We start from the raw sequence: 26,428 nt of genomic DNA, 5'->3' as shown, positions 1-26,428 counted from the left end.
AAAAATAAATAAAAACGTTGAAAAAAAAATTAAAAAAAAATAATTTGTATACCTCTTAATAGCTTATAGATTCTGGAGACAGTAATTTTTGTTGTTTGCAGCTGGTGGCAACATATTTGTTTATATGTAAAAACTGGAGTGGTTTTTCTGGTTGTAAAACTGGTTTTCCAAGGTCTCAAATGTAGTTGGTTTTGAAAGTGTACGAAAGACTTTGTGTCAGAGTTTTTTCACCCCTTAAGAAAATCAGTACCTACTTTTAGAGTCAGGTAGACCTAAGTTTGTTTGAATCCTGCTCTACCCCTACTAGATATGTGATCTTAGGCTGTTTGTTGAATTTTCCCAAGCTTCAGTTTCCTACTCTATAAAATGGGAATAATGATATCTCTCCTTGGGTCATTTAGGGGATTTAAAAATGGTAAGATCTGTAGATTGGACTAGCACAGTGCCTGTCACATGCCACATATTCAGTTAATGATGGTTGTTAACGGCAGTCATTGGTCTAGATCCTAATGGGTAGTCAGGCTAGAAATTGTAATAAAAATATTCTAATAAATATTAAGGTCAAGAGTGGCCATGGGCAGTGCCACCGTAGGAAACATGAAGCAGCAGCCACAGATATAGCGGTAAGTTCTGGGGAAAGAAATACAGAAGATCGTTGTGTTATAGGAATGGAAACAGGATAAGTAATATTTGAAAACTAGATTTCTTGTAGTTTTCTAAGTACATTCTATTGACTTACTTAGAAAACTTACTGATCCCCCTTGACCCTTTCCGAATCTTAATTCTAAAACGGTGGGGTGGGGGATGGGGTGGGTACTAAGTACATTGTAAATGATACTCCAATACACAAAGTTTAAAAAGCATCTTGTTAGTTTTATTTTATGAGCTTATAGCAATTACTGTGAGTCCATTATTGAGAATAATAGACTTGAGGAAAAAACCGTGAATTCTGTGTATGTTAAGATATCTCTAGACTTATAATCAGCTTCAGCATCTGATTTTTGCATTTTGTTTGGTTGTCCAGTATCAAGACAATTCTGATTTACCCAAATAAGGGGTTTCCCACACTAACATTTTTTTTTAATAGCTCACCTTGAAATGGGAATTCTAACAGCAACACATATTCTGTGAATGCTTACTCAATGTCAGACACGACCATAAATGTTTTACATCTTTTAATTCATTTAATTCTCTCTGTAACTCTGTGACTGAGGACCTGTGTGAAGGTGCCGAAGCATACAAAATTAATTTGATCAAGATCATTCAGCTAATAAGCAGAAGAGCCAACCTTTGAAACCTGGCAGTCCTGCCACTAGGAGCCTGCTCCCTTAAGCACTATCCTGTACTGCCTTCTGTATTCACCAGTTGAATGGAGCCAGATGCTTGAAAAGGACTGGCAAGATTTTGTTACTCTGTTGAAAAGCTGACAGAGCTGAATGATATTTGTCAACGTAAGGTTAAATAAGGTGCTCTTATCACATAAGTGCGTCGAGAGCATTCTTGGAGAGCAGATGCATCTAAGCTAAATGAATGTTTATGAGACTGGGTATACCCACTTATCCAATTCTGTATAGGCAGATATATACATGCGTGTATTTGTTTTTAAATCCAGGGCAAAACTGCAACCTTCTTAATCAGTAACACGTTTTTAAGAAGTTTGAATGTATCCACAAAGATAGTGGCAGATTCTTTATTCACAAGTATGTAACATACAGATTTAGTCTTGGATCTTCAGTGTATTAAGTTTGAATATGAGTAATACATTTGAATGTGACTTTTCATAAATATTTTTCAAAGTAGTTAGATGTGAATTAAATGTTTGCAGAAGAATCCTTTTCTTGGTTACTTCAGAACATAGTTTGAATAGCACTTTTCCACAAAGTGTGGAAAAGAAGATCAGGTCTAAAAATAACTATTTCTGATGTAATTTTAGGAAGTACTCAATGAGTGACAAGAATTACCACTATCAATTTAACCTTTTGTTCATCTTATTATTTATAAGGTGACAGAAGGAAAGTATAAGGTCAGTGTTTATAAGGTTACTGAAAGACCTGTAGTATTTTTAGAAAATGTTAGTGTTTCAGCCAAATTTTGTTTTAAGCTTTAACTGGATTGATTTTACATTATGGGATTGGAAACTGATGGAATGTATTACATTGCTTCAGTGCAATGACTTTCTGTATTTTTTTTTTTAATTTTAATTCCAATACAGTTAACATGCAGTGTTACATTAGTTTCAGGTATACAGTGTAGTGATTGAACAATTCTATACATTATTCAGTGCTTATCATGATAAGTGTGCTCTTAATCCCCTTCACCTGTCTCACCCATCCCCTCACCCACAATGACTTTATCTTGACTATTTTTGTACTCCTAGCACCTAGCAATGTTTAGTGTATAGTAGTTACCTTTTACCAAATGTCCTCATAGTAATTGTTTTCATTGTCTTGATTGATGATTTCAATTTTTAAAGATTTTCTGAGGTTTTTAATTTGCTTAATATTTAAGAAAACTCATATTATGCCTAATATTTGTGTTAGAATAACTGAATTTGCCGTTTTAGGGTAAAATATTTGGAGTACCTTTTAATGTATTGCCCCATTCTGTCGTACCAGAATATGGACATATTCCAAGGTAAGCTAAGTTTGAGATGAAGAAAAAATATTTCAAACTGGTGTTTGAGCGTTTAAAAAGAAATAGTTGATTGACTCTTACACATTTGCTTTGAACTAGCAAATGATTGAATTTCTCAATATTAACTAATGTAATGTCGAAATGTTTTTAAACTTTTACATATTTTAACTTTTTAATTTCTGTTCATTCCTAGGATTGAATTTAAGGTTCAGTAATAAATTAAATGTTTAAAAAGCAAGTTATTTTTGTTCTACGAAGAGTGTTTAGTTCTATACCAATTCTTGTGCTGCAATTCTGACTATATTCAGTAATACACTGAATTTCAAATTCAGTTACAATTTATATATATATTTTTTTGTCTTAGAAATGTTGGATGAGAGTATTTTTTTTCTCCTATACAAGTTTTTAAATTTTGTTAGGTTTTCAAAATTGTGATTCCATTATAGTTAACATACAATATTATATCAGTTTCAGGTGAACAATATAGTGATTCAACAATTCTATACATTACTCAGTGCTCATAATGATAGTGTACTCTTTAATCCCTATTTCACCCATCCCCCACCTACCTCCCCTCTAATAACCATCAGCTTGTTCTCTAGTTAAGAGCCTGTTTCTTGGTTTGTCTGTCTCTCTCTCTCTCTCTTTTTCTTTTGTGGATAAAAGAATATTTAAGGTAACATTCAATAGTATCTGTGAATACAGATTATGTAACACTTGAGCTTTTCTATGTCACTTACTATTTATTTAAAAGTAACATTTTAGACTAACAGCATCAGAAATTACTTGGGAAGTTTACATCTTAAATAGTTTAAAGACACATGTAAGGAAACTATCTTAGGTCTTACTAATTCATTTCCCCTCTATCCAAAGTAGGGTTTATTCTGGCTACTCTTGTTCAGTAACCTAGGTTTTTAACTGATGCATTGTACAAAAGCATTTATTGAATACTTTGCTGCTTTGGAACAGTTTTCCCTCATTCAACATGTAAGTGTAGATTAACAGTCTACACTTCACAATCTTTGTAAGGTGAGCACTTACTATTTTGCTTTTTAAATGACCTATGAAAGGTGCTTATGATTTTCTACCTTTAGAATTGCAAAATATATCCCCAGTAATGATGACTAAATCTTTTTTTGTAATTTCTATGCCTGCTTTAAACAAACAAACTTTAAATTCTGTCAGGCGCCCCCTGGGACACTCAGCCATTGTGCACCAGTACAATGCTATCAGTTGCTTGCTGCTAACATCTATTCTTACTTGTTGGTATCACCTGTTAACTATTAAAGCCAACATCGATGGTTCAAATTTGTTCAGTGTAAAGAAATTGAGCACACACTTCTAAGTATGAGAAGGATTGTAAGGACTAGGATATATTTGACTTTTTTTCTGAGAGGTAATGTTAGAGTGAGAAAAACATGTTGCCTTTTTTTGGGCCAGTGTAGTAGATGGTAAATATTTAAAGCTATGTATTGTCTGCAAGGTTACACATGAAGAGAGGATAAAGAAAAGAAGAAGGCCTTAGGGCCCTGGGTTATACTAGCATGAAGAGGTCTGGCAGAAAAAGAGGAGCCAGGAAAGGAGTTTGAGAAGGAGCACTTAGGGGGACAGCAGGAAAACCCGAAGTTATCATGAAAAAGAATATTTTCCAGAAAAGCAGGGAGTGGTCAAGTGTGTGAGATGCTGGCAGGACAAACCAGATGAAGACAATTGACCATGGGTTGGTGACCTTGTTGAGAGCTGTTTTGTTGGAGTAATGGAGGTGAGAGTTCATTGGAGAGGGTTGAGAGAGACTGGGATATGAAGTGGGGGCAGTGAAAAAGACACACCCTGTGCTGTGAGCAGAAGCAGAGACATGGAGTAGGTTTGAGAAGGATGTAGAATTAAGCAGCTTATTGAAGTTGTCCTGGATAAAAAGATGGACCATAAACCACTTAGGAAGCAAAAAAGACAACTAGAGGTAACCTTTTTATTGCAAAGATTGAAGGGATTTCTGACACCAAAGCTTCTAAAGACAGTGCTTAGTCTGCTCATGTACTTTGGTAGGAGAATAGGATTTAGTTAGATGTGTATCTGGCCACCTGAAAACAGTTCTTTCTTTCAGTTTTCTTGTTGATGCTTGCACATCTTTAGAAGAGCATATTCACACAGAAGGGCTTTTTAGGAAATCAGGATCTGTTGTTCGTCTGAGAGCCCTCAAGGTAAGCATATTATTGAACTATTATTTTTCATTTGTGCCACTTTTTGATTTGGTTTTTAGAATTTAAATATTTAGAACTATTGCATGAATTACTAATAGAAATTGAATTTGCAAATAGCCTTTTTCATGGCAGAAGAACCTTTTTTTCTAAAAGGAATTGTGCAGCATTTATATAATGCTCTAAGTGTTATTGAGATATAATTGACAAATATTTAACATATACAACTTAATGCTACATGTATATACTGTGAAATGATTGCCACAATCTATTAATATAATGGTTTAAAAGTTCAGAGTATGTTCAAATTCATGGTCCTTTATTGCTGTAAACTATATGAAAGGAAATGTTTTTTTTAAATTTAATTTTAGCCTTCTAAAATGGCATGTTGTATAGTAAAACAAGTGTTAAGAGAAATTTATTTTTTTTAATATACATATCTAATGTTTATTTTTTGGGGGGGGTGGAGACAGAGGATCCAAAGCAGGCTCTGTGTGACAGCAGAGAGCCCAATGTGGGGCTCGAACCCACGCACCATGAAGTCATGACTTTAGGTGAAGTCAGACGTTTAACCGACTGAGCCACCCAGGTGCCCCAAGAGAAATTTATTAAAGAAAACTCTCTAGAGTATAAGAAAGGATATTTTTATTTGCAGTAAACTCTTAAGCCCTCAAATACTCAAGATTATTTTATTTATTTCAGAACAAACTGGATCATGGTGAAAGTTGCCTGGCTTCTGCACCACCTTGTGATGTTGCAGGACTTCTTAAGCAGTTTTTCAGGGAATTGCCGGAGCCCATTCTTCCAGTTGATCTTCATGAAGCACTTTTCAAAGCTCAACAGTTAGGAACAGAGGAGAAGAATAAAGCTACATTACTGCTCTCCTGTCTCATGACTGACCACACAACCGATGTATTAAGATACTTCTTTAACTTTCTCAAGAGTGTTTCCCTTAGGTAAGTAATAAGTCTTGGGAAATGACAGTCTGTTAATCAGCTTGATTTACCCTTATAGATAATAAGTTAAAATTACATTTGGAATGGAAATTTTTCTTAAAAAATTATTCCTTACTGTAAGAAGTATGTCCTGTATAATATAAGAACCAATATACCGAACGATTTAGTATTTTCTCGCTGACTTAACATCATCATTATGAATGGCTTATTGGTGTCAGTAGGATTCTTTGTCCACTGAATGGCTTCAGATGACTGTGTTTTAAAAAAAATTTTTTTCTTCTCAAATTTGTCCCCCCTCTCAGCTGTCAGTGAGCCTCCTTGTTCTGGACATGCTTGTAGCCTTCTAATACAGTGTTTCTGTGTGTGGGTTTGAAAACCAAATATACATGTTCAATTTGCATGGAAACCCAAAGTGTGGACTCCATGGTTAGCATGGTTTTTATGATATATATTTAAGCACACAGGAGCTATTTTTGGTTATGTCTTATTTCAAGCCAGTCATATAGATGGGTAGACAAAGGGTAACTATTTTGACTTGTGTTTGACTGATAAAGTAAGAAGTCTTCAAAGTGTGCCCGATATATGATTTTAACTCCCTGTTTGTCTCTGGGTCAATCTAAGAAGAACCTTGTTTCATTTAAGGTCTAGTGAGAATAAGATGGATAGCAGCAATCTCGCAGTAATATTTGCACCAAACCTTCTTCAGACAAGTGAAGGACATGAGAAGATGTCTGCTAACACAGAAAAAAAGCTCCGAATACAGGCTGCAGTGGTACAGACCCTTATTGACCATGCATCAGATATTGGTAAGATGTAGTTGCTTTATTAAGTAACAGGAGTTTTTTGAGGGAGATCCCATATTCCTCCAAGTGAACTGTGAAGGCAGCTGTTAGAAAGTTGATGTATACTATGTGAACATTTTGAGTGAAAGTGGAGGAAAAAATTTTAACTCTGAACGTTTTTGTTTAGGGCATGTTCCAAATTTTATCCAGGAAAAGATACCGGCCATGTTGGGTATTGATGGTCTCTGTGCTACTCCATCATTAGAAGGTTTTGAAGAAGGTGAATGTGAAACTCCTGGTGACTATAAGAGAAAGCCAAGACAAAGTGTAGGAGGTAAGGGGTAGTGGCAGTCCTGTTTTGTGCAGGTATAGCAATATGCTTTTATCTAAAATGTGTTTAAATATAATAAAGATTAAGCTGTGGTGTATATCTTTTGGGGGCTTACAGTATAGTTGGGAAGACATGACACATGCATGTGCAAAGCAAAAATGACAATACAATTTAGTATTGAATGCTAAACCTTTACACAAACATGTGAGAGGTGTTCAAAGGAGAAAGTTCCCTGGAGTCAAGGACTCCAAAGAAGAAGTCAAACTGAACGTTCTTGAAAAACACATAGAGACTAGGGGAATTGGGTAGAGGGTCAGAATATTTGTATCCTATTGTAGATAAGAAGGATGCTATGAAGAAAGATTTGTGTAGGGAAGTAATCTATCTGTGTCGGTAAACAGACTCACATGACTTGAGTGAGGGGTTCATTGTAAGCTGACATAAACTTAGATGCTGGAAAACCACAAATATTAATATGAATTATTGGTGACAGGTAAATGTTGAATTATAATTGATTATATATGTGCTTTGCATTTCAGATTTTGTTAGTGGAGCATTAAATAAACTTAAATCTAACAGAACACCCTCTATTACGCCTCAACAGGAAAGAACTGGTAGGATTATATATTTTTTGTTTAAGTGAAAATTTCTGTATATTATTTAAAAAGTTATCATAACCTAACTTATTTTGGTTTAATCAAATCCAAGTATTATTTCCAGTGGAAATACTGTACTTTAATACTAAGTTGTGACATTACTAATTACATTGGATATAATGAACCCAAAATTGTAGTTAAGAATTTCTTTTAGTATCTAGTTATATCTTTAGTCTTCTAAATGATGCTTTTCTGTTGAATGTAAGTTGGATGCTATTGAATATGTGAAAATAGCTCCAATCTCATTTTTGTTTAGAACCAGAAGTTTATTATTTTATCTTCCAGTTTTTTTTATCTTGGTTTGCTTGTGGCTGAAATTATTCGGCCCAATAACACAATAATAGACTGTATGATCACTTGTTTTGTTTTTCAGATTGAAGAAAAGACTGAAGAAATTTAGTGGTTAATACTCATTTATGATGAAAAGCAGAACTAATAAGTAGATCAGTTTGTTTGAACTCCTTGATTATGATTTTTTTTCTTTTTTCTTTTTTCTTTTTTTTTTAAACGTTTATTTATTTTTGAGACAGAGAGAGACAGAGCATGAACAGGGGAGGGTCAGAGAGAGGGAGACACAGAATTGGAAACAGGCTCCAGGCTCCGAGCTGTCAGCACAGAGCCCGATGCGGGGCTCGAACTCACAGACCGTGAGATCGTGACCTGAGCCAAAGTCGGCCGCTCAACCGACTGAGCCACCCAGGCGCCCCACCTTGATTATGATTTTATTCCATATGTTAATATTCTTTAATGTGGATTATATATGTCTTTCAGTCCGTTTGGTTTAAGTTACTATTGTTTGTTAATCTTGCCTCTTTGTGACTTTCCTCTTTTCATTTTAAGTAATTGGATGGTGTTAATTTAGTTATAACATATATTTGATAATGTAAACATATTCCCTCATTCCTTGGTTAGCTCTAAGTAATGGCTTTATAAGAAGAAATTATTAGAAGCTTTTGTATTTTATCAACTCTGTGGGAGAAACAACAAATGATTGTTTTTTTGTTTTTGTTTTTTCAGCTCAGCTACCCATATCACCCACGAATGTTACACCAAATGCTAAGCGTAAACTACCAATAGAGTCTTCTCATGGTTTCTCAAGTAAGAAAAGGAAGTCCATCAAGCACAATTTTAACTTGGAGTTGTTGCCAACTAATCTCTTCAACAATTCTACACCAGCATCAGGTAGCAAATAGAATTTGTATAATTGGGTTGTAAATGTTAACATGAATGCCTATTCTGGGCAAAGTGCTATTTCGTATTAATGCCACCCCGTTTAGGAGCTTTGGCTTTATTCTGTTTATCAAATCTCTGAATTTTTATAAATAAAGTCTCTAACTTCTAAAATAGACACTGGTTCAGTATTATTATGTGTATGTGTATATGTTTTATGACCATGCTGTTTGAAAGTTAGGATAAATAACTCAGAGTGAGAGTTTGAGCTTCTGTGTATAGCACTGGCGCTCAGATACTAGGTGACGGGACATCCTGAATTCCACTTTAGTTACTTCTTGATCTATTGCTAGGGCTGTGTTGCTATCTTCTGTTGAGATTGCCAGTTTGATTTTCTCTAAAGGCAGAGTGGTGGGGTATTGGAGGAACCATTATGGTTGCTGTTGAAGGGCGGTGGGGGGGGGGGGGGGATTTTTTAGTTTTATACTCAAGTAGCTTTTATAAAAGCTTTTAAAACTTTGTTTATGCTGTTCCTTGTGGCATGGTTTCCAGATGGTTTACTGACCTGCCATTTGCTTCCAAATGACCTCTGAGTTTCTAATGTGGCCAACCAGAGCCTCCATAGAACAACTGAGTTTTGCTAATTTGAGTATCAGATCTTTGTTAGTGTGATCTTAGATTGAGTTGGCTCCTTCAAGTTGGCTCATAGTCAGTCTTACAAGTTAACCTTATGATCAGCCCAGAAAGAAATGAAATTCTAACTAAGCCCAGAGTCTTCCATCTCAGATTTGTCTCACATTTCGTCAAAATGTGAGTGATCTCTGATTCTTTCAGGTTTTCAATTTCAGTTAATGTTGAGAATTTTACTTTGACTTTGTTAGCTAAGTGATGACATCTTCTTCCCAGAAACTTTTTGTTTATGTTATCCAGAAAGTTCATATTTTCCTTGTTTGTTTTATTAGAAAGTTGAACAGAATAGCAACTTGTTTTTTTATGGTCCTTCACAGGTTCTCTATGGGTTTAAATATAATGATAAGAATTCTAAGGCTCTGTCTGTATTTCTTTGAGTATTCAGAAGTTAGAGACTTAAGTTCTTTTAAACTAACTTACTGTTTTCTTAATTAAGGTTTTTTCCACTTTGGAGTAACTGTTCCCAAATGGCCAATGTGAGCTGTAATTCTGCCTGCCTCTGCTTATAAGCATTATAACATCTGCCCCAAGAAATGAACCTTTTGATTCCTTCTCTCCAAGCTCCCCAAACATAGTTTAAACCTGCTTGTGTTACTGGAAATTCAGTACGAGCCTGCTTAATCAGTGATTTTTTTCATGGACGCAAGACACAAAAAGAACTTCCATGCTCTTCTGCCATCTTGGCTCCTCCCTTCAATGACTTTTTTTTAATAAAAAAATTAGTAAGTTCAATAACCTGTTATTTTAACACCATTTTTCTTTGACCACACTTTCTCAGCCACAATTCAATAAATTCTGTCTGTAAAATTGAAAATAGATTGGCTTCTAATTTTGGATAATAACAGCTATGATGCTTTTTTTAATGTATAAAGGCAGCTATATTAATCTATAATCCATGAATTACCTATTTATAATTTTTTTCTTATATGTGTGATGACTTTGCATTATTCCCTATATTCTGGCTGTGCTTCCTTGTGACCACTGATACATTTTCAAGATTAGACTACAGCTCTAGAATAAACTACCTATGTCACACTGGCTACATTACATTGGCCTCCAAAATTTTTGTCAGCCAAATGCACCCAAAAGTCTCTGTGATGGTTGTATTATTTTCCTTCTGTTTTTTGCAACTAAAAAAAACCATGCTGTCTCTGTTTGGGGACCTGTGTGAATTTTTCATCAATACAGGTGAGGAGTTCAGAGGGTTCATGTTTATTGAGTATATCCTGGACTTGATTCAAATATAATTCAAATGTATATAGAGCCTTGGTTCATAACTTTTTTCCCTTAATTTTTTATTATAGTTTCATGGTATAGTGTTAAATAACTTAATCAGAATGAGCTGTTGTAACCACTTATTGTTAGCATGGAACTCGTAGGCATGTTTTATAACTGGTTTTTGTTTGCCAGAAATATTGAACAGAGGCAGGTGGACAGCAGTTGGCTAGCCAGGTACATACTAGATACTCGGACTCTAAATTGTTTTCAGTAGCTCATTTTTGGTAATAGCAATAATTAACATTGTGTAACATAGGTACTGTGCTAGACATTTCATATATAAATATATAACAGTAGTTTTTATATTTACTGTAGAAGTCCATTTTCAGAGCTATTTAGTAAGTGGTGGGACAAACTCAAGTCTGCCTGTCTGGAAAGCTTGCTCTTTCTCTAGTCTGCAATAGTGCTCACACCTCCCTTGTATTCTTAAACGAGTTTAAAATAAAACTCTGATATAAAAGTCATGTTTCATCTGACCCTTAATTGCCAACAAAAAATTAAAAGTAAGAAATTGATACTATTTTTTTTTTTTTGAGTTGAGTTTATTTGGCTTCTGAAGTTTCTTACCAGAAATTATGTGATTTTGTTGTTGCTTAGGGTTGGATATTAAGACTTTAAACCGAATTGCTACTAATATTTTACACTTGGAAAAGAAAGTATGTGTGGTGTATTATATGTGGTTATTTTTATAGTTCACATTGATACAAGCCCCGAAGGGTCAGCTCAGAGTTCATTCTCTCCTGTAGCCATCAGTGGAAACGATTCGATCAGTACAAGTGTGCTAAGGCGAAGTAAGAGGATTGCAAGTAAAAAAATTTGCAGGTAATACATCCAGGACATTTTGTTTTCATGGATAAACATTTGGTGTATATAGTAAATAAAATGCTTTGTTTGTCTTTCTGCTGAGAAACATATTTGAATCATAATTTTTAAAAATTCTCTCTGCCTTTATTGTCTTATTAATCAGTGCCCTTTGTATATACTCCAGAGAAAGAGTCTTAATTTGAGTCCACTTGCTTGCTTAAAATCCTATTGTATGTTGATGTGTGTAATTTTTTAATTTCCTGCTAATTTAAAGGTAGTCTGTTCTAATGATTCTGGTTTATAAGTGACTAAATAACTCTTGAGATAAACAGGAGAGGCCTCTTTATACACAAATATAATGTGTTCCTATACTGTATTTCTTTTTTTTTTTTAAACGTTTGTTTATTTTTGATCGAGCACCAGTGGGGGTGGGGGGAGAAAGGGGTCAGAGGGTCCGAAGCAGGCTCTGGGCTGACAGCAGCGAGCCCAGTATGGGACTTGAACTCAGGGACCGTGAGATTGTGACCTGACCCAAAGTCAGACACTCAACGGAGTGAGCCACCGAGATGCCCCCATACATGGTATCTCAAAGCTTAACTGATTTTAGAAAATTATTAACTGTTTAATTGCTGGCAATATAATTTGCTCTGGACTTGAAAATTTCATTTTGTGAGAATGCCTCCAGTTTTTATGTTGACATTTTTTAATGCCATTCTATTTTAGGGTGGAATCGGGAAAAGCAGGCTGCTTCTCTCCTAAGATCAGTCGTAAAGAAAAGGTCCGAAGATCTCTTCGTTTGAAATTTAGTCTGGGGAAAAGTAGCAAAGACCCAGTAAGTGTCTTTCACCATTTCACTGATGTTCATATTAGCATAAAGTGTAGATGTGGTGGTGAAAGACCCTCTACCCTGCCTCTCCAGCCACAGTTGCCTTCTCTACTCCCCTTTTATACCAGACTCTTACATGTGAATCAATACTGATTGTTTCCTCCTTTTCTGTTCTGCTTAAACTGATTCATTCCAGTGAGGCTTTTATCCCCAATACTCCATGCAACTGTTCTGAAGGTCATCCATGAATTCAGTGGTGCTCAAACCAGTGATCAGTCCTTGTTAGTCTTCACCTGGCTAGTTACTTGCTCCTCTTTTGCATACTTCCCTTCCTTGCTTCAGGGACACTTTACTCAATGATTTTCTTCCTTCTTCATAGGTTACTTTTCTAATTCCTTTACATTAGAGTGTCCAAAGCTTTGTCCTTGGACTTCTCTTTTCTCTTTCTACTCAAAGTGTTCATTAGCTTTAAATGTCCTATATTTGCTTAAGACTTCCAAATGTATATCTCCAGACCAAAATGCTTTCCTGAACAACTTGACTGTTTAGCACCTGCCTACTTGACTTCTCTGCTTGGATGTCCATCCAGTAGACAACTCACCTGTAACCTGTCCCAGATAGAGCTCTCAAGATGCATTTCTTCACTGTTGCTCTTTCTCCAGTCCTCCCCCTCTCCACCAACCACACTCTTACCTGTAGTCTTCACCATCTCACATATGGCGACTCATCTGGCCACTTCAGCCAAAAACCACGTAGGCATTCTTGACTCCTCACATCCTGTGTAAACCAGTAGGGCATCTTGTGTATCTTCTGCTTTCAGAGTATATCAAGACCGACCAATTCTCACTGGCACTACATTTCCACCATTCTCTAAATTCTGTCCTCTCCAGCTTGGATCACTGCAATAAGGCCCTACTAGTAGGTCTGCCTGCTTCAACCTTGCTGCGATACTAGAGCCAAAATTATTCTTTTAAAACCCAAGTGAAGTCCTGTCACTCCTCTGCTCAGAATCCTCCAATGACTCCTCATTTCACTCTGAAAAAAAGGTAAAATTCTTATGTTTACAAGTGCCTCTCCACGGGACTGGATCCAGCCTGCCTCTCTGAGCCCTCCTGACTTCAGCCTTGGAGACTGTCCTGGCCTTTCTTCTCTGTGGAATGTTCTTCTCCCTTTTATCCTCATGGCTCTTACGCTCTCACATTTTTCTTTACTCACCAGTCATCTTCCAATCACTCCTGTTTAAAATGACAGCCCCACCTTTCATCACTCCAGAGCCTTCTTACCCTGCTTTACTTTTTGCCATAGCACTTCTCACCTTGTGTATTGCGTAATATACAAAATAATTTACGGTTTTTCTTGTCCTGATCAAAATCACCCCATCTAAAATGTGAATTCTGTGAGGTGAAGATTTTGGTCTGTTTGTTTTGTTCACTCACTGTTGTGAACATGCCCTGGCTCAGAGTCCTCACAAAAGAAAGAAATTTTTTAGTTCATGAATATGTGAGGCTGTTTTTATTTTAGATCATAAAATATCAACTAAGAGCCAAGTCAAAAGCTTACAGTTTTCATCAACATGCATACAAGTAAATTTGTGTTGGCTACAAATTGTTTTTCAATTTTTTATATATTTTTCAATCAGCTGTAGAGGATTTTGATAAATACAAAAAATTTACTTGGTCTTAATATTCTGAATTAACTAGGTTTATTTCTTAACTAAAACATTTTCAATTTTCTTTTCTTCACAGAATGGGTGTCCTGGTGTCGACAGATACGAAAATGTCGGTCGACGACTTGCAAATCAACAAAGTTTAAAAAATAGGATTGAATCTGTAAAAACAGGTCTCCTTTTTAGCCCAGATATTGATGAAAGATTAACAAAGAAAGGTACATTTACATGGTATTGTTAGTTTTATGCAAAAAAACCTACTTTCATTGTTTTTCTGAAACATTTGTTCCAGCTTGAGACGTAATTGACATATAACCTTCAATTATTTTTATGGTAAAATATATTAAGTAATTTACTCTTCTAGAAATTGAAAATTCATGTTTGAAAAGTAAAAATGTTTGAATTGGGATTGTATGTTTGTATGAACAATTGGAGGATGCTTATAAATACAAAAAGTTTGACGTTTTTATACTAAAAATTATTCTTTTAACACAAATCCTTAACTTATTGAAATTAAATGCTTAATGCCTTTATATGCCATGTGTTTGAATAATATTTGAAATATGTTTCAAATATAAATGATTAAAAAGACTGAACTGCTTTATTTTAGGTTCAAAAAAGGTCAGTAAGTCTGAGGAGAACTTATTAACCCCAGAGCGTCTAGATGGAACAAGTTACCGGATGTCTTGGACAGGACCTACTAATTCCGGTTTTCAAGAAATGGTGACAAATGAAGTTTCTCCAATCAAGGGAAATCTTGAGGTGGAAAGCTCTTCTTCAGAGCCTGATACTTCAGTTGAAAAGTTACCTGTTAGTTCATATGAACGCACCCTTTCTAATGTACAGGATAAGCATAACAACAGTGTAACTGGAAGCTCTCTTAGTGGGGATGAAAATCACTTGACCACAGAGACTCTGGTGAAAATTCAGAAAGCATTTTCCGAATCTGGAAGTAATCTTCATGTATTGATAAATCACAGCCAGTCATCAGTAACTAATGTGGGGAAAGTAAAACTAAATGAAACATCTTCTATAGAATACAGTCCAGAGAAAAATCTGTTTGAGACTAATGATTTGGCTGTGATAGAATCAAATGAACATCAAACTGGTAAAGAAGAACATAGTTTTCCAGAACAAGACATCTCACTCCATCAAACTCAAAATTTGGATAGAGAAGCAACTGTAAAATGTTATTCAACTCATGTGAAGATTGAACATGAAGAAAGCATTTGTTCAAATATACCTAAAGACTATTCAGTTAAGCAAGAGTTGCCTAGTGATGAACACGTAAAGGAACAGCAGTCTCTGGGGGATAAAGTAAATCCTGAATTAAGGGAGAGCGAGAATATGATCGAAGAGAACTTGGCGAAGCATGCAGCTAGCACTTCTTCCTCAGAGCCCATCACGTGTAACATAACAAACTTGTCCAAATGCAGGCCTGTGAGAATTGTTAAGCAGCAGTCGCTGGTGGAAACCTGCAGCGCTACGGTTTCTGAAAGCTTACAAATGACAGAGCGTGGTAATGTGTCAGACCACATACAGTGGTTTAACAAGCTTTCTTTAAATGAACCAAATAGAACAAAGGCAAAGTCACCTCTTAAGTTTCAGCGTACACCTGTTCGTCAGTCTGTCAGAAGGATTAACTCCTTGTTGGAGTATAGCAGACAACCTGTACGGCACAAATTGGCGAGTCTTGGTGATGCTGCTTCTCCTCTGGTGAAGTCAGTGAGCTGTGACAGTGCTCTTTCCTCTGGTATGGAAAGTACATCAAAAGATTCCTTGATTTCATATACCAAATCAGGTCCTAAAGAACAGAAGTTTACGGGGTGTGGAGAGTCCAATGTTGATACAGTTTTGAAATCAAGCATGGAGTTAATTTCTCAATCTTTCTCAAAGACCAAGAGGCCCCCAGACTCCACGAATGCTTCTCTTGGGTCTACCAGAGTTTGTAAACAGGAAGTGGTGTCCAGAGGCCAAATTAAGGTTCCCTTGGATGACCTGACAAATCATGACATATTAAAATCTGTTGTAAATAATAATGCGGGCTTTTCTCCTGGGATAAATAGCAGAGTCCTTAGGAAACCATCAGAAAAAGAAAGGGTCTGGTATAAAGGTTCTCCAAAAAATCCCATCGGAAAAGCTCAGTTACTACCAACGAGTAAACCTGTAGACTTGTAATTGGTAGATGTTAATACTTGTTAATGTAAATAAAATTAGCTGTTGGTGATAGGACTTGCAGGATAATCTGCATGTTGGTTTGTTAGCTCAGGAAGGTTAAGCGATAGATTTTAATTTCAGTGCACAAGCAACTTGAATTCTTACGCTTGTATAAATGACTTGTTTTTCTTAATTATGGCAGTATTTAAATTTTGTAATTGTATTGTGATCTCTTCAAGCAGAGGTTACATTTTACCTTTTGAAAGAAGTTGTTGGCTGGGTTTATGAGAAATTAATTCTTGAAAATTGTATGAATTTTATTTTTAAGTGTGATAGGAAGAGTGAACGAGTTGTGACTATTTCCTGTTATTCCTCCTGAGTCAGAGAAGGTTTCTACAAGAAGTTTCTAACCCGTAAAGGGAAGAGATAAGCCCTACAGATCTTATTTCTTGAATTACGTTGATATTTATGGTTTATGCCAGAATCCCTAGAAATTAACTTGCTTCAATAGCAACTTAATCTTTTATTCCAATTTGGGGCAGAATAATTGGGTTTATATGGTCTGTAGATGTGTACAGCCGGTTCCCTTGGACGAAGAATAATGGCTAAAGCAGAATAAGGACTCAAGTGTGCTCTTAGAGAATGATGCTGCAGAAATATTCGATGACTTTTGAGCCATACTATGTTTTATAGTTAATTTGCACAAATATATTTGTAGCTGTTTTGTCCAATATAGGATTTAAAATTATTTAAGGAGGAATAATTAAGCTTGGAAATTTTTAATCAAAGTGATTTCTTACATTCACATACTTGATTTTATAATTTAAAATAGGTGATGTGCCTCTGTACATTTAACTTGGGTTCTTAACTTTTGATTCTTATAAAAGCCTATGATGGTTTTGTCTGGTGTGTAAATGTTATTTATTTAGCATAGACATTAAAGGTAACCTTCTGGAAAATGACTTGTCTGAATCTCTAATGAAATTTAAAATACCTTTTAGAATTTGACCCAAATTGTTGAGCAAATCTATCTAAATTTGTATTTTAAGTTATTAGAAGTTAATAATCTTTAAGGAAAGAATAATAGCAACAATGGTGGATATTCTCTAGGTTTTAGAGGAAGGAATATTGCAGGAAGGAATATTGCACTGAAGATAGTTTTACAGGTCAGTTTTTAGAATGTCACATTCAGACGGTGGAGCAGAATAGAACAGCATTGCAAATCTACTCAGAGCAGCCAGAGTCATCAGATGTCTGCTTGACCACGTTCTACTTGATAGCAGTACACCTGTTTTATTTCAAAGCGATTTCCTGTCTATTACCTAGGAATCAACCCTTTCTCACTACCAGTAAGAATTTGACTTCTATAAAGACTGAACGCCTGTAGATATGAATACCATGTTTATCTGACATCAAAACAGGTTTGTGATATAAACTGGATATTCATTTCGGCTGTTTATGATATTTCTGATAGTAAGTCGAGATAGGAAACATTCATAAACTTTGAAATAGATATTGTCTGATTCAGAGCAATTGTTTAAATTTCACCTTCCCTCTGGATAAACTTTTAAAGATGTATTAATGTCATTTTATATCCATGGGTATGGGTCAAGTGTTGAATCGGAAGACTAATTCAGTAAGAAGCCATGGGAGATTAATGGTACAATTACCTGAATTAGTGGCTTTTCTGAGAGATTAATAATGAAAGATATTTATTTTTTAAAAAACTACCCACATATTACTCCCATTTTTGTTAGGTGAAAGCCAGCAGTATAGGAAGACTATGAAAGTAAGAAACTTGTACAGTCAGGAAAGTTAAATTTTAGAATTAATCTCTCCACTTTATCTAAAATGGAGATGTTACTCATCTCATGAGAATATTTGGTCAAATGGTATGTGAACGTACTTAGTAAAGTTAGGTTAGGCCCTATGGACATAGGCGCCTGGGTGACTCAATAGGTTAACTGTCCAACTCTTGATATCAGCTCAGGTCACGATTTCACGGTTTGTGGAACTGAGCCCCAAGTCAGACTTGAGCTGTCATCACAGAGCTTGCTTGGGATTCTCTATCTTCCTCTCTCTCTGCCCCTCCCCCGGCTCACATGCTCACTCTCAAAATTTTTTTAAAAAGTTTGGACATAGGCAGTAACTTAAAGGATTATTTTCACTTTGTTATATACAAGTGTAAATAAAGATCTAATATGAATTTATTTATCATGAGCAACAATACAATTACACAATTACATAGGACTTAAATTAGCAGGCTGCTTGGCAACATTCTATAATCACTAAGAATTTAACATAGTCATTTGATCATCAAGTCCAGGATGTGTATAATTTAAAATCTCAAATTTCAAGGGCAACTGAGTGGCTCAGTTGGTTAAGCGTCCGACTTTGGCTCAGGTCATGATCTCGTGGTTTGTGAGTTCAGGCACTGCATCAGGCTCTGTGCTGACAGCTTAGAGCCTGGAGCCTGCTTCAGATTCTGTGTCTCACTCTCTCTGCCCCTGCCCCGATGGTATTCTGTCTCTCTCAAAAAAATAAACATTAAAAAATTTTTTAAATAAAATACAAATTTCATATGAAACCTTTTGGTGTATCTTAAACGTCCATTCAACACAAAAGCAGTAAATTGTGATGGCTTCTCCATTTTTCCAAGCATAAAATGAAGATAACAGTAAAAATGTAAAAGTAAAATTCTGGATTGAAAACCTCAGTATGTGTAAATAAAAAATAGTAATCCCCAGCGTTTGTGTTTGAGCCTAAAACCAATAGACCATATTTGTCCTGTTGATTTAGCACTGAAGCAAAAAGCTGGAAACAAGCATCCATGAAAGAAAAGATCATAGGAAGGAGGCTTGGCTGTAAAACCTGAAAGGTCTTGTGTCTGTAGATGATAATGGATTTGCTGCATAGAGCTAAAGAGATCTGGGTGCTACCCTCATCCGGGTACTTATTCTCTGGCCTCCAGGGTTCTTTACTCATCCCCAGTTTTGAACGAAATGTGCCATACTCTATTGTATGGTCTCACATCTCAATTTTGAATTTGGACTGAATTCACATGTTCAAGGTTGCTCCACAAGTCTTTAACAAAATATTCCAGGGCTACCTGGACAAATTTCTGCAATGTGCAGGGAGTTCAATTTCTTAAGAAATCTTGATAGTCGGTGTGGAAGTTTAGAAATAACAGAACTAACATTCCCAGGTTTTCATGTGGTTTTGGTGTACCATTTTTAGCAGAAGTTTCTAATAAATACAGTTTTCTGTTCCGTGAAAGGGCTCCTGAAAGCACGCTTATGATGTACTCTATCATTAAAAGGTCTTAGGACCTCTTCATCTTTTGTCTCTTACCAGTATTGCCCCCTTCGTCTTCAAGCCAGAATACTTACAGAAAAAAATTAAAAAGCTGGGAAGTGGCAAAATTAAAGACGTGGTATTGGGGGCGAAGGACAAAAGTGGCCATCTGGCACACTGTTTAGAAAACTGCTTGAGAAGAGGGGAATTACGTCCACAGAGGGTGGGATAGATAAAGAGCCTCCAAGACACGTGCATGTGGAGTGCGAGGGTTGAACCCTGTGTGGCTCACGGCAGGAGGCACCAGCGTCTGGGTGGCGATCAAGGGCGACCGCGCGTGGCCGCCTCCACCTGCTGCAGGAGCGGTGGGGGCGGAGCTAAGATGCGGAGGGAGGTGACGCACGCGCAAGCCACATCACCAGGCTCCCGGCTCGACCCTCACCCAGGCCCAGACCGCGGCAGAATCCTCCGGCTTCCCCTCGGTGAGTCCTGCTTTGATGCCTGCTCGACCCCCTGAAGCCCACCTGAGACTCGCGGGTTTTACGGGACTGGCAGGGGAGGGGGCGTCCTGCTGAAATCCTTGAGGTGGAGTCTGAGGGCAGACAAAGGCTGGTGGGGATTAGGAGGTTCGGGTATAAACTGGAGGGGAAGAGTACCAAGGGAGGAAATTGGGTAGCTGATGAAATCAGGACGGTGTTGGCCCGGGGGTTAAATGAAACAAAGACATCCTGCATTCGCACCGGCCAGAGGAAGATGGAGATGGCAGGAGAGGTTGGTGTCTGCCTCCAGCCTTTTACGTCAGAATTGCAGGCTTTGCTGTCTCAGCTCTTTGGGAAACAAGGTTTTATATCTAGGGGTGGCTGGAAAAAGCCTTTCCTTTACAGAGACAGAAAATGGGGGTTATGAATATTGCAGTTTCAAGGAAGCAAATGAATCCTCCAACGCCCCCCCCCCCCCCCAGAAGAATGGTTAAAAAGGAGGGTTTGCAGAGCCATTGCTTGCAGCGTCCGTCTTAAACAGGTTCAGCTGCAGCAGCTGCAGAGGGAAGCTGCGTGAATCTTTGTTCCCTTGGTTTGCAGGCTTCTGCTTCCATCGAAGGCAACATTTAGGACAGGTTGACTCCCCAGATCAGTTTTCTCCCTCCCCTTCACCTGTTCTGTCTTCCTTCTCATCACCACCACTTCACCTGTTCTGCCTTCCTTCTCATCACCACCACTTCACCTGTTCTGTCTTCCTTCTCATCACCACCACTTCTTCAAGTTCTAACCTCTAGAGCCCTGAGGCCATATATTGCCAACGTTATAGTCACAGTATAGGGGGCTCTGTGCCTGGCACTTTTTTGATGCTCCCAACAATCCTGTAAGACAGACGCTTTCCTCATGCCCGTTTTGCAGAGGAAGCTGAGGCATTCGCCCAGGATCACTCAGCTGGTATGTGGCTGAGTAAGCTTGCCTCTTCTCCCCTAGCAGACTGCAGGGCAGGCCTGAGCTGTGTGTATTTTCATCCCCCTCGGGTCTCAAATGTATTGGATTTTTGCTGAGCTGAGCTCTTCCCTTCCACCGCTCCTAACCTTTCTGTGCTCCTTTACCATTTGTATCTTCCTAACTCCTTTCTCAGAGCCTCTTTTTCCCCCGAGACTGGGAAGACTCAAGATGTCACTCTCCCTCTCCCTGTCTCAAAATCGAAGCAAGTTCTTCTTGTTGCTTGATTGGTTTTACTAAGAGAGGAGAGAGTGTTGGGGTTGGGGGTAATGAAGGCTTTGAGGGAACTGCAAGAAGAATAAAAAAAATAGTGAGAATGGCCATTCCTGTCTAGTCTTCCCAAGGATGTGCGTGCACAGGGAACTGGCTATCTTGGATTGTTTTGTTTCTTCAGTACTGTTTCAGAGCAGATGCTCTGCCTAGACTGGGCACTTAAGGCCAAAGCAACCCCCTAAGTATTTTTCATCGCAGCCCCAATTGGGTGGTTCTTGAATCACTTGCATCATTGATCATCACAGATGCCGACTGTGGCCATTTGATACATGTTGGTCTTTTTTTTTGCAGGTTAACAATGGTTTCTCGGATGGTTTCTACCGTGCTATCTGGCCTATTATTTTGGCTGACACTTGGATGGACTCCCACATCTGCTTATAGCCCAAGGACCCCTGACCGGGTCTCAGAAACGGATATCCAGAGGCTGCTCCATGGTGTTATGGAGCAGTTGGGCATTGCCAGGCCACGGGTAGAGTATCCAGCTCACCAGGCCATGAATCTTGTGGGCCCACAGAGCATCGAAGGTATTTACTGTTTCCAGTTTCCAGTAGCATTTAAAATAATTAATACATGCTGAAGAACCTTTACTTCCTCCCTCTGTTTTCCATTTCTTCTTTTTTATTTAAAAAAAATTTTTTTTTAATTTATTTATTTTGAGAGAGAGAGAGAGAGAGCGAGCACAGGCAGGGGAGGACAGAGAGAAGGAGAGACGGAATTCCAAGCAGGCTCCTCACCACCAGCGCAGAGCCTGATGCGGGGCTTGAACTCACAAACTGTGAGATCATGACCTGAGCCAAACTCGGACACTCAACCGACTGAGCTACCCAGGTGCCCCCAGGTGCCTCCATTTTCTATTTCTTCTTATTCTACACAATATATACATACATACATACATACATCCACATCAGAATATAAGTTTCAAGAGAACAGGGACCTTATCTGTCTAAGTTCACAGCTGTAGCCTTAGCACTTAGCACAAAGTCTGGTACATTAACATTTGACTGAATAAGGGAGCATCTGGCATTATTCCTAAAGAAAGATTAGAACCCAGATCCCATATCTGTCTTCTCCCATACTGATCTTTAGGAAATTATGTCCCCACCTGGCTGCCTCTTTGAGTCATTGCCAACCAGTGTTTGTAAAAGATCCTTAAAATGCTGGACCTGTAGGATCTGACTTGATTCTTAGGGATGATGTCATATAAACCCAAAGGGAGCTGAAAGAGGTGCTGACATTGAGTGTATGTCAAACATTTTTTTGGAAAAAAAAATTTATAAGTTTATTTATTTTGAGGGAGAGAGAGAGAGCACACTGTCAGTGCAGAGCCTGTCTTGGGATTCGATCTCATTAACTGTGAGATCATGACCAGAGTGGAGATCAAGAGTCGGACGCTTAACTGATTGAGCCACCCAGGTGCCCTGAGATATTGTGAATTATAACAAATGTTAATCAGATTGTTTTAGTGTGGCAAGACCACTTCCCCCTAGAATGTTTTTTTTCCAATTTTTGGCAATACTGTAATACTTTTATTAAAAAACAGTACTTTGTTATTTAATGCTTTATTTATAGAGAGAATCTGAATCTAGTTCTTAGGAGTTGGTGACAAGCAGGTGCCTTTATGTTCACGCCTTGCTTTGTATTCTGATTCTGAATGTTCTCTTTCTCCTGTGAGGTGTAGTCATAAAGCAGTAACATGGCTAATTTAACTACAAGGGAGCACTCCAAATATTTGCCCATGTGCGTGGGTTCCTAAGGAAAAATGTGAACTCTGAGTTTAGTCAGAATACACAACCAGTAAATGCTATTCTCTATGGCTTGTTTATGCATAATTTTGACTAAGTCTGTGATTTCCTAAAAATGCTATCTGTCCTGGAAAACTGTAAGTACAATGGATATGGTTGACTTCATGGTTGATAGAGAAATGATTCCTGGGACGCCTGGGTGGCTCAGTCGGTTGAGGGTCATGATCTCATGGTTCGTGAGTTCGAGCCCCGCATTGGGCTCTGGGCTGACAGCTCAGAGCCTGGAGCCTGCTTCAGATTTTGTGTCTCTCTCTTCCTCTGCCCTTCCCTTGCTCACACTCTGTCTCTCTCTCAAAAATAAATAAACATTAAAGAAAAATTTAAAAAAAGAAATGGTTCTCACATCTGTCTTGTTACCCATAGTTGTCAGCCCCTAAGTAAAACTAACTCTGTGGGATTGTTGTCTGTTTAGGTTGGCATTGGATTTCAGAAATGGATTAACCAATAATTTGAATTAGCAAGCATGCAAACTTAGCATAGGGCTTGGATCAGAGCAAATCAGGGCTTCTTGACACTCCTTTTGGGATCAATCTAAACCCTTCCCCCCACCTGCACCTGTCATTTCTAGCCCACCTATCCATTTCAGGCCAGCTTTCTTGAGACCGTAAATATCTGCCCTTCTAGTGCAGCAAGTGCTTGATTAGTCACCCAACTGTTGTCATGGAGAAAGCTCTCCAAGTTTCCATTACTACCTGAGGCCTGATCATCTGTGTGGAAGAGAAACAGCAGCTCCCTGGCAATCAAAAGCTTCTGTTTATCCAGAGCCTCATCTTCTTCGCTCAGTATGCAGTTATTTAGCACCCACTCCAAGGCAGCCAGTGTGCAGGGCGGGGGCAGCTGTGCCCTAAAAGATGCTCAGGCTAGGGCTGGGAGAGGGAGAGAGGTTACTACAGTGCACCATGGCAACTTTTTTGGTAGATGTACAGACAAGCTGCTGTCATGGAAGCAAAGAATAGGAGTAATTTATTCTGCTTGGGAGTAGATAGGGGTGGCTATAAGAAAATGCTCCTGGGGGCGCCTGGGTGGCTCAGTCGGTTAAGCGACAGACTTGGGCTCAGGTCACGATCTCGTGGCTTGTGGGTTCGAGCCCTGTGTTGGACTCTGTGCTGACAGCTCAGAGCCTGGAGCCTGTCTTCGGATTCTGTCTCCCTCTCTCTTTGCCCCTCCTCTGCTTGCTCTCTTTCTGTGTCTCTCAAAAATAAACAAAAAACACTAAAAAAAGAAAAAAAAAAGAAAATGCTTCTTTAAAGAAGCAACATTTGATTTGGGTTTTGAAGTCTTTTAGGAGTTCATCAGGAAACACTGAGCGAAAAGGCATGGAGGTTTGAGCGAGCATGGATTAGGACAATTTAGAATGAAAAATTCTGTTTCCGTCATTACCCGTGGTGATGTGAGGTCATGGCCATGTTAGGTCACCTCTAACAGTGTCTGTGTAAGGGATGAATACTGGCTTGCATTTGAGTTTTTTATTACTCTATAACAAATTACCTCAAATTTAGCACCTTGCCATAATGCTCATACATTATCTCATAATTTCTTTTGGGCAGGAATCTAGCATGGGTTTGCTGGGCCCCTCTGCTCAGTCTCATCAAGGTGTTTGTTGGCTGGAGCTTGGGGTCCTCTTTCAAACTCATTAAGGTTGTCAGCAGAGTTCAGTTTCTTGCTGCTGTAGGACTGAGGTCCTTTCTTGCTGGCTGTCAGCCAAGGTCCCTCTCAGCTCTTAGAGGCCACCCCAGGTTGTAAGCCACATGGCCCTAGCACAATATGGCAGCTTGCTTCTTCAAAGCCAGAGTGAGAATAAATATCCCTTTATTCTCCTAATTATAGTGTAATTATGGGAGTGGCCATCCCATCTCCTTTGTCATTTAACAAGGGAGTGATATCTCATTATATTCACAGGTCTCACCCACGCTGGAAGCAGAGGATTATGCAGGGTGAGGACTCCAGGGTGGCAATCTTGGGGGTCATTTTAGCATTCTGCCTATTACAGCTTGGATGAGAGCTAATAGAAAATAGTCCAAAGGCTTTGGGGGAAAAAAGAAACAAAATAAGCCTGGCCTTTTCCCAGTCTTAAACCTTAGCACTTAATTTGTTGGGTGGTCTAATCCTTGTTTATCTGAGTATAGCATCATTTCAACTCATCCATTTATTTGAATCGTCTCTGCTCATTTACTCATGCTAATTCCCAGGCTTCTGACAGATATGTGTAGTATCTTGTATATGCCTTCCAACGTTTATTGTAGGATTCTATTATGAAAGACTAAGTTAGAAAAGTATTTTGTTTTTTTTTTTATAGAAAGGATAGACGTAATATATGTATGCTGGTATGAATTTTAACATATGTTTAATGTAGGCTATTTGCAAAGACATCTGAATTTCAGTGCCAGCTCCATCATTTAGTAGTGATACGACAGTGAGCAGATTACTTCTCTAAGCTTCCATTTAGCTTGGGGGTAGGATTTGAATTTACTCGCCTGCAAGCAGGTAATATTCCCGTTCAGAAAAAAGTGTTAGCACACATAATTGCACTACTATGAAATCACTTCTCAGTGAATCATCATCATCACTTTAGATGACAATTACTGGACTCTCAGTCCCTTGCAAGAAGAGATATTTATTGTCTAATGAATGGCACATCAAAGATGACGTTCTCTTATTTTGTCTACTCTGATTAATTGATCATATGATCCTCAGATTAATCTCATTATTGAAGATATATATTAGTCCTCAAAAGTAAGGTTATAAACTTGCTTTTTCTATGGGATACAGGATATAGGATCAGTATGAATTACCATTGGGCCACTGTGGTCAAATATTCTGTTAAAAAACTTTCCCTCCCTTGATCTCATATCCCTTGTAATTATTGTACTTTTTTTTTTTTTTTTTTTTTTTGCTGCCTTTCCCAGCAACTGTTCACCACATACCGATCGCACTTCCCCACTTCCTGATTTCTTCTAGTCCATGGTAGTCCACTGTTCCTGCCACTTATTTACCAGGTCAACAAGTATTTCTTGAATGCCAGGCACTGTTGTAGGTACCGGGGAAAGAAACATGAACCTCAAAGATTGGTAGGACGGGAGAGACATAGTCCCTGAATAAAGAAATAAGTAAAATACATAATAAGTCAAATGGCTCTAAGTGCTATAAAAATATAAAGCAGAGGAGGGGGATGGAGGAAGAAATAACTTAAATAGGGGGAGGGGATTACTCCCTGGGAAGATAAGCAAAACTCTTGAGAGTTGGAGAGTGAACTGTGTGATATGTGGGGGAAGATGTTCCAGGGAAAGAGCTGCACAGATGGGAGCAAGGAGGCTAGTGTGGCTGGAGCCCAAGACTCAGGAGGACGGTAGGAATGAGGCTTGGCGATGGCAGCAAGGGGAGGTGGGAGGCACAGTGCGTGGAGACAGATCACTTCACGGGGTCTCTGGCT

General features: G+C 38.1%; 2 protein-coding genes across 4 annotated transcripts in view; both read left to right on the top strand.

Annotated features, from left to right (window-relative positions):
- Positions 1-17,110, top strand: part of ARHGAP11A (Rho GTPase activating protein 11A) — an 18,986-nt gene extending 1,876 nt beyond the window's left edge. The window contains exons 2-12 of one of the 2 annotated variants that reach the window (XM_040492216.1): positions 2,564-2,634; positions 4,739-4,835; positions 5,535-5,788; positions 6,431-6,594; positions 6,758-6,904; positions 7,441-7,515; positions 8,575-8,739; positions 11,442-11,517; positions 12,223-12,331; positions 14,071-14,209; positions 14,602-17,110. In XM_040492216.1, the coding sequence (XP_040348150.1) occupies positions 2,564-2,634; positions 4,739-4,835; positions 5,535-5,788; positions 6,431-6,594; positions 6,758-6,904; positions 7,441-7,515; positions 8,575-8,739; positions 11,442-11,517; positions 12,223-12,331; positions 14,071-14,209; positions 14,602-16,169 (2,865 nt within the window). In that variant the 3' untranslated portion in view covers positions 16,170-17,110. Of the gene's footprint in view, positions 1-2,563; positions 2,635-4,738; positions 4,836-5,534; positions 5,789-6,430; positions 6,595-6,757; positions 6,905-7,440; positions 7,516-8,574; positions 8,740-11,387; positions 11,518-12,222; positions 12,332-14,070; positions 14,210-14,601 lie in introns of both variants that reach the window. The other variant, XM_040492215.1, reaches the window with a different exon arrangement.
- Positions 17,111-19,794: 2,684 nt separating this feature from the next.
- Positions 19,795-26,428, top strand: part of SCG5 (secretogranin V) — a 60,730-nt gene continuing 54,096 nt past the window's right edge. For both annotated transcript variants that reach the window (XM_040492219.1, XM_040492218.1), the window contains exons 1-2: positions 19,795-19,924; positions 21,488-21,720. In XM_040492219.1, coding sequence (XP_040348153.1) covers positions 21,495-21,720 — 226 coding nt within the window. In that variant the 5' untranslated portion in view covers positions 19,795-19,924; positions 21,488-21,494. The remainder of the gene's footprint in view (positions 19,925-21,487; positions 21,721-26,428) is intronic.

The sequence above is a fragment of the Herpailurus yagouaroundi genome, unplaced genomic scaffold (genome assembly GCF_014898765.1).
Source record: "Herpailurus yagouaroundi ecotype Mexico unplaced genomic scaffold, PumYag 184, whole genome shotgun sequence".
Classification (NCBI taxonomy): Eukaryota; Metazoa; Chordata; class Mammalia; order Carnivora; family Felidae; genus Herpailurus; species Herpailurus yagouaroundi.
This window is presented reverse-complemented; position numbering and strand designations above follow the sequence as displayed.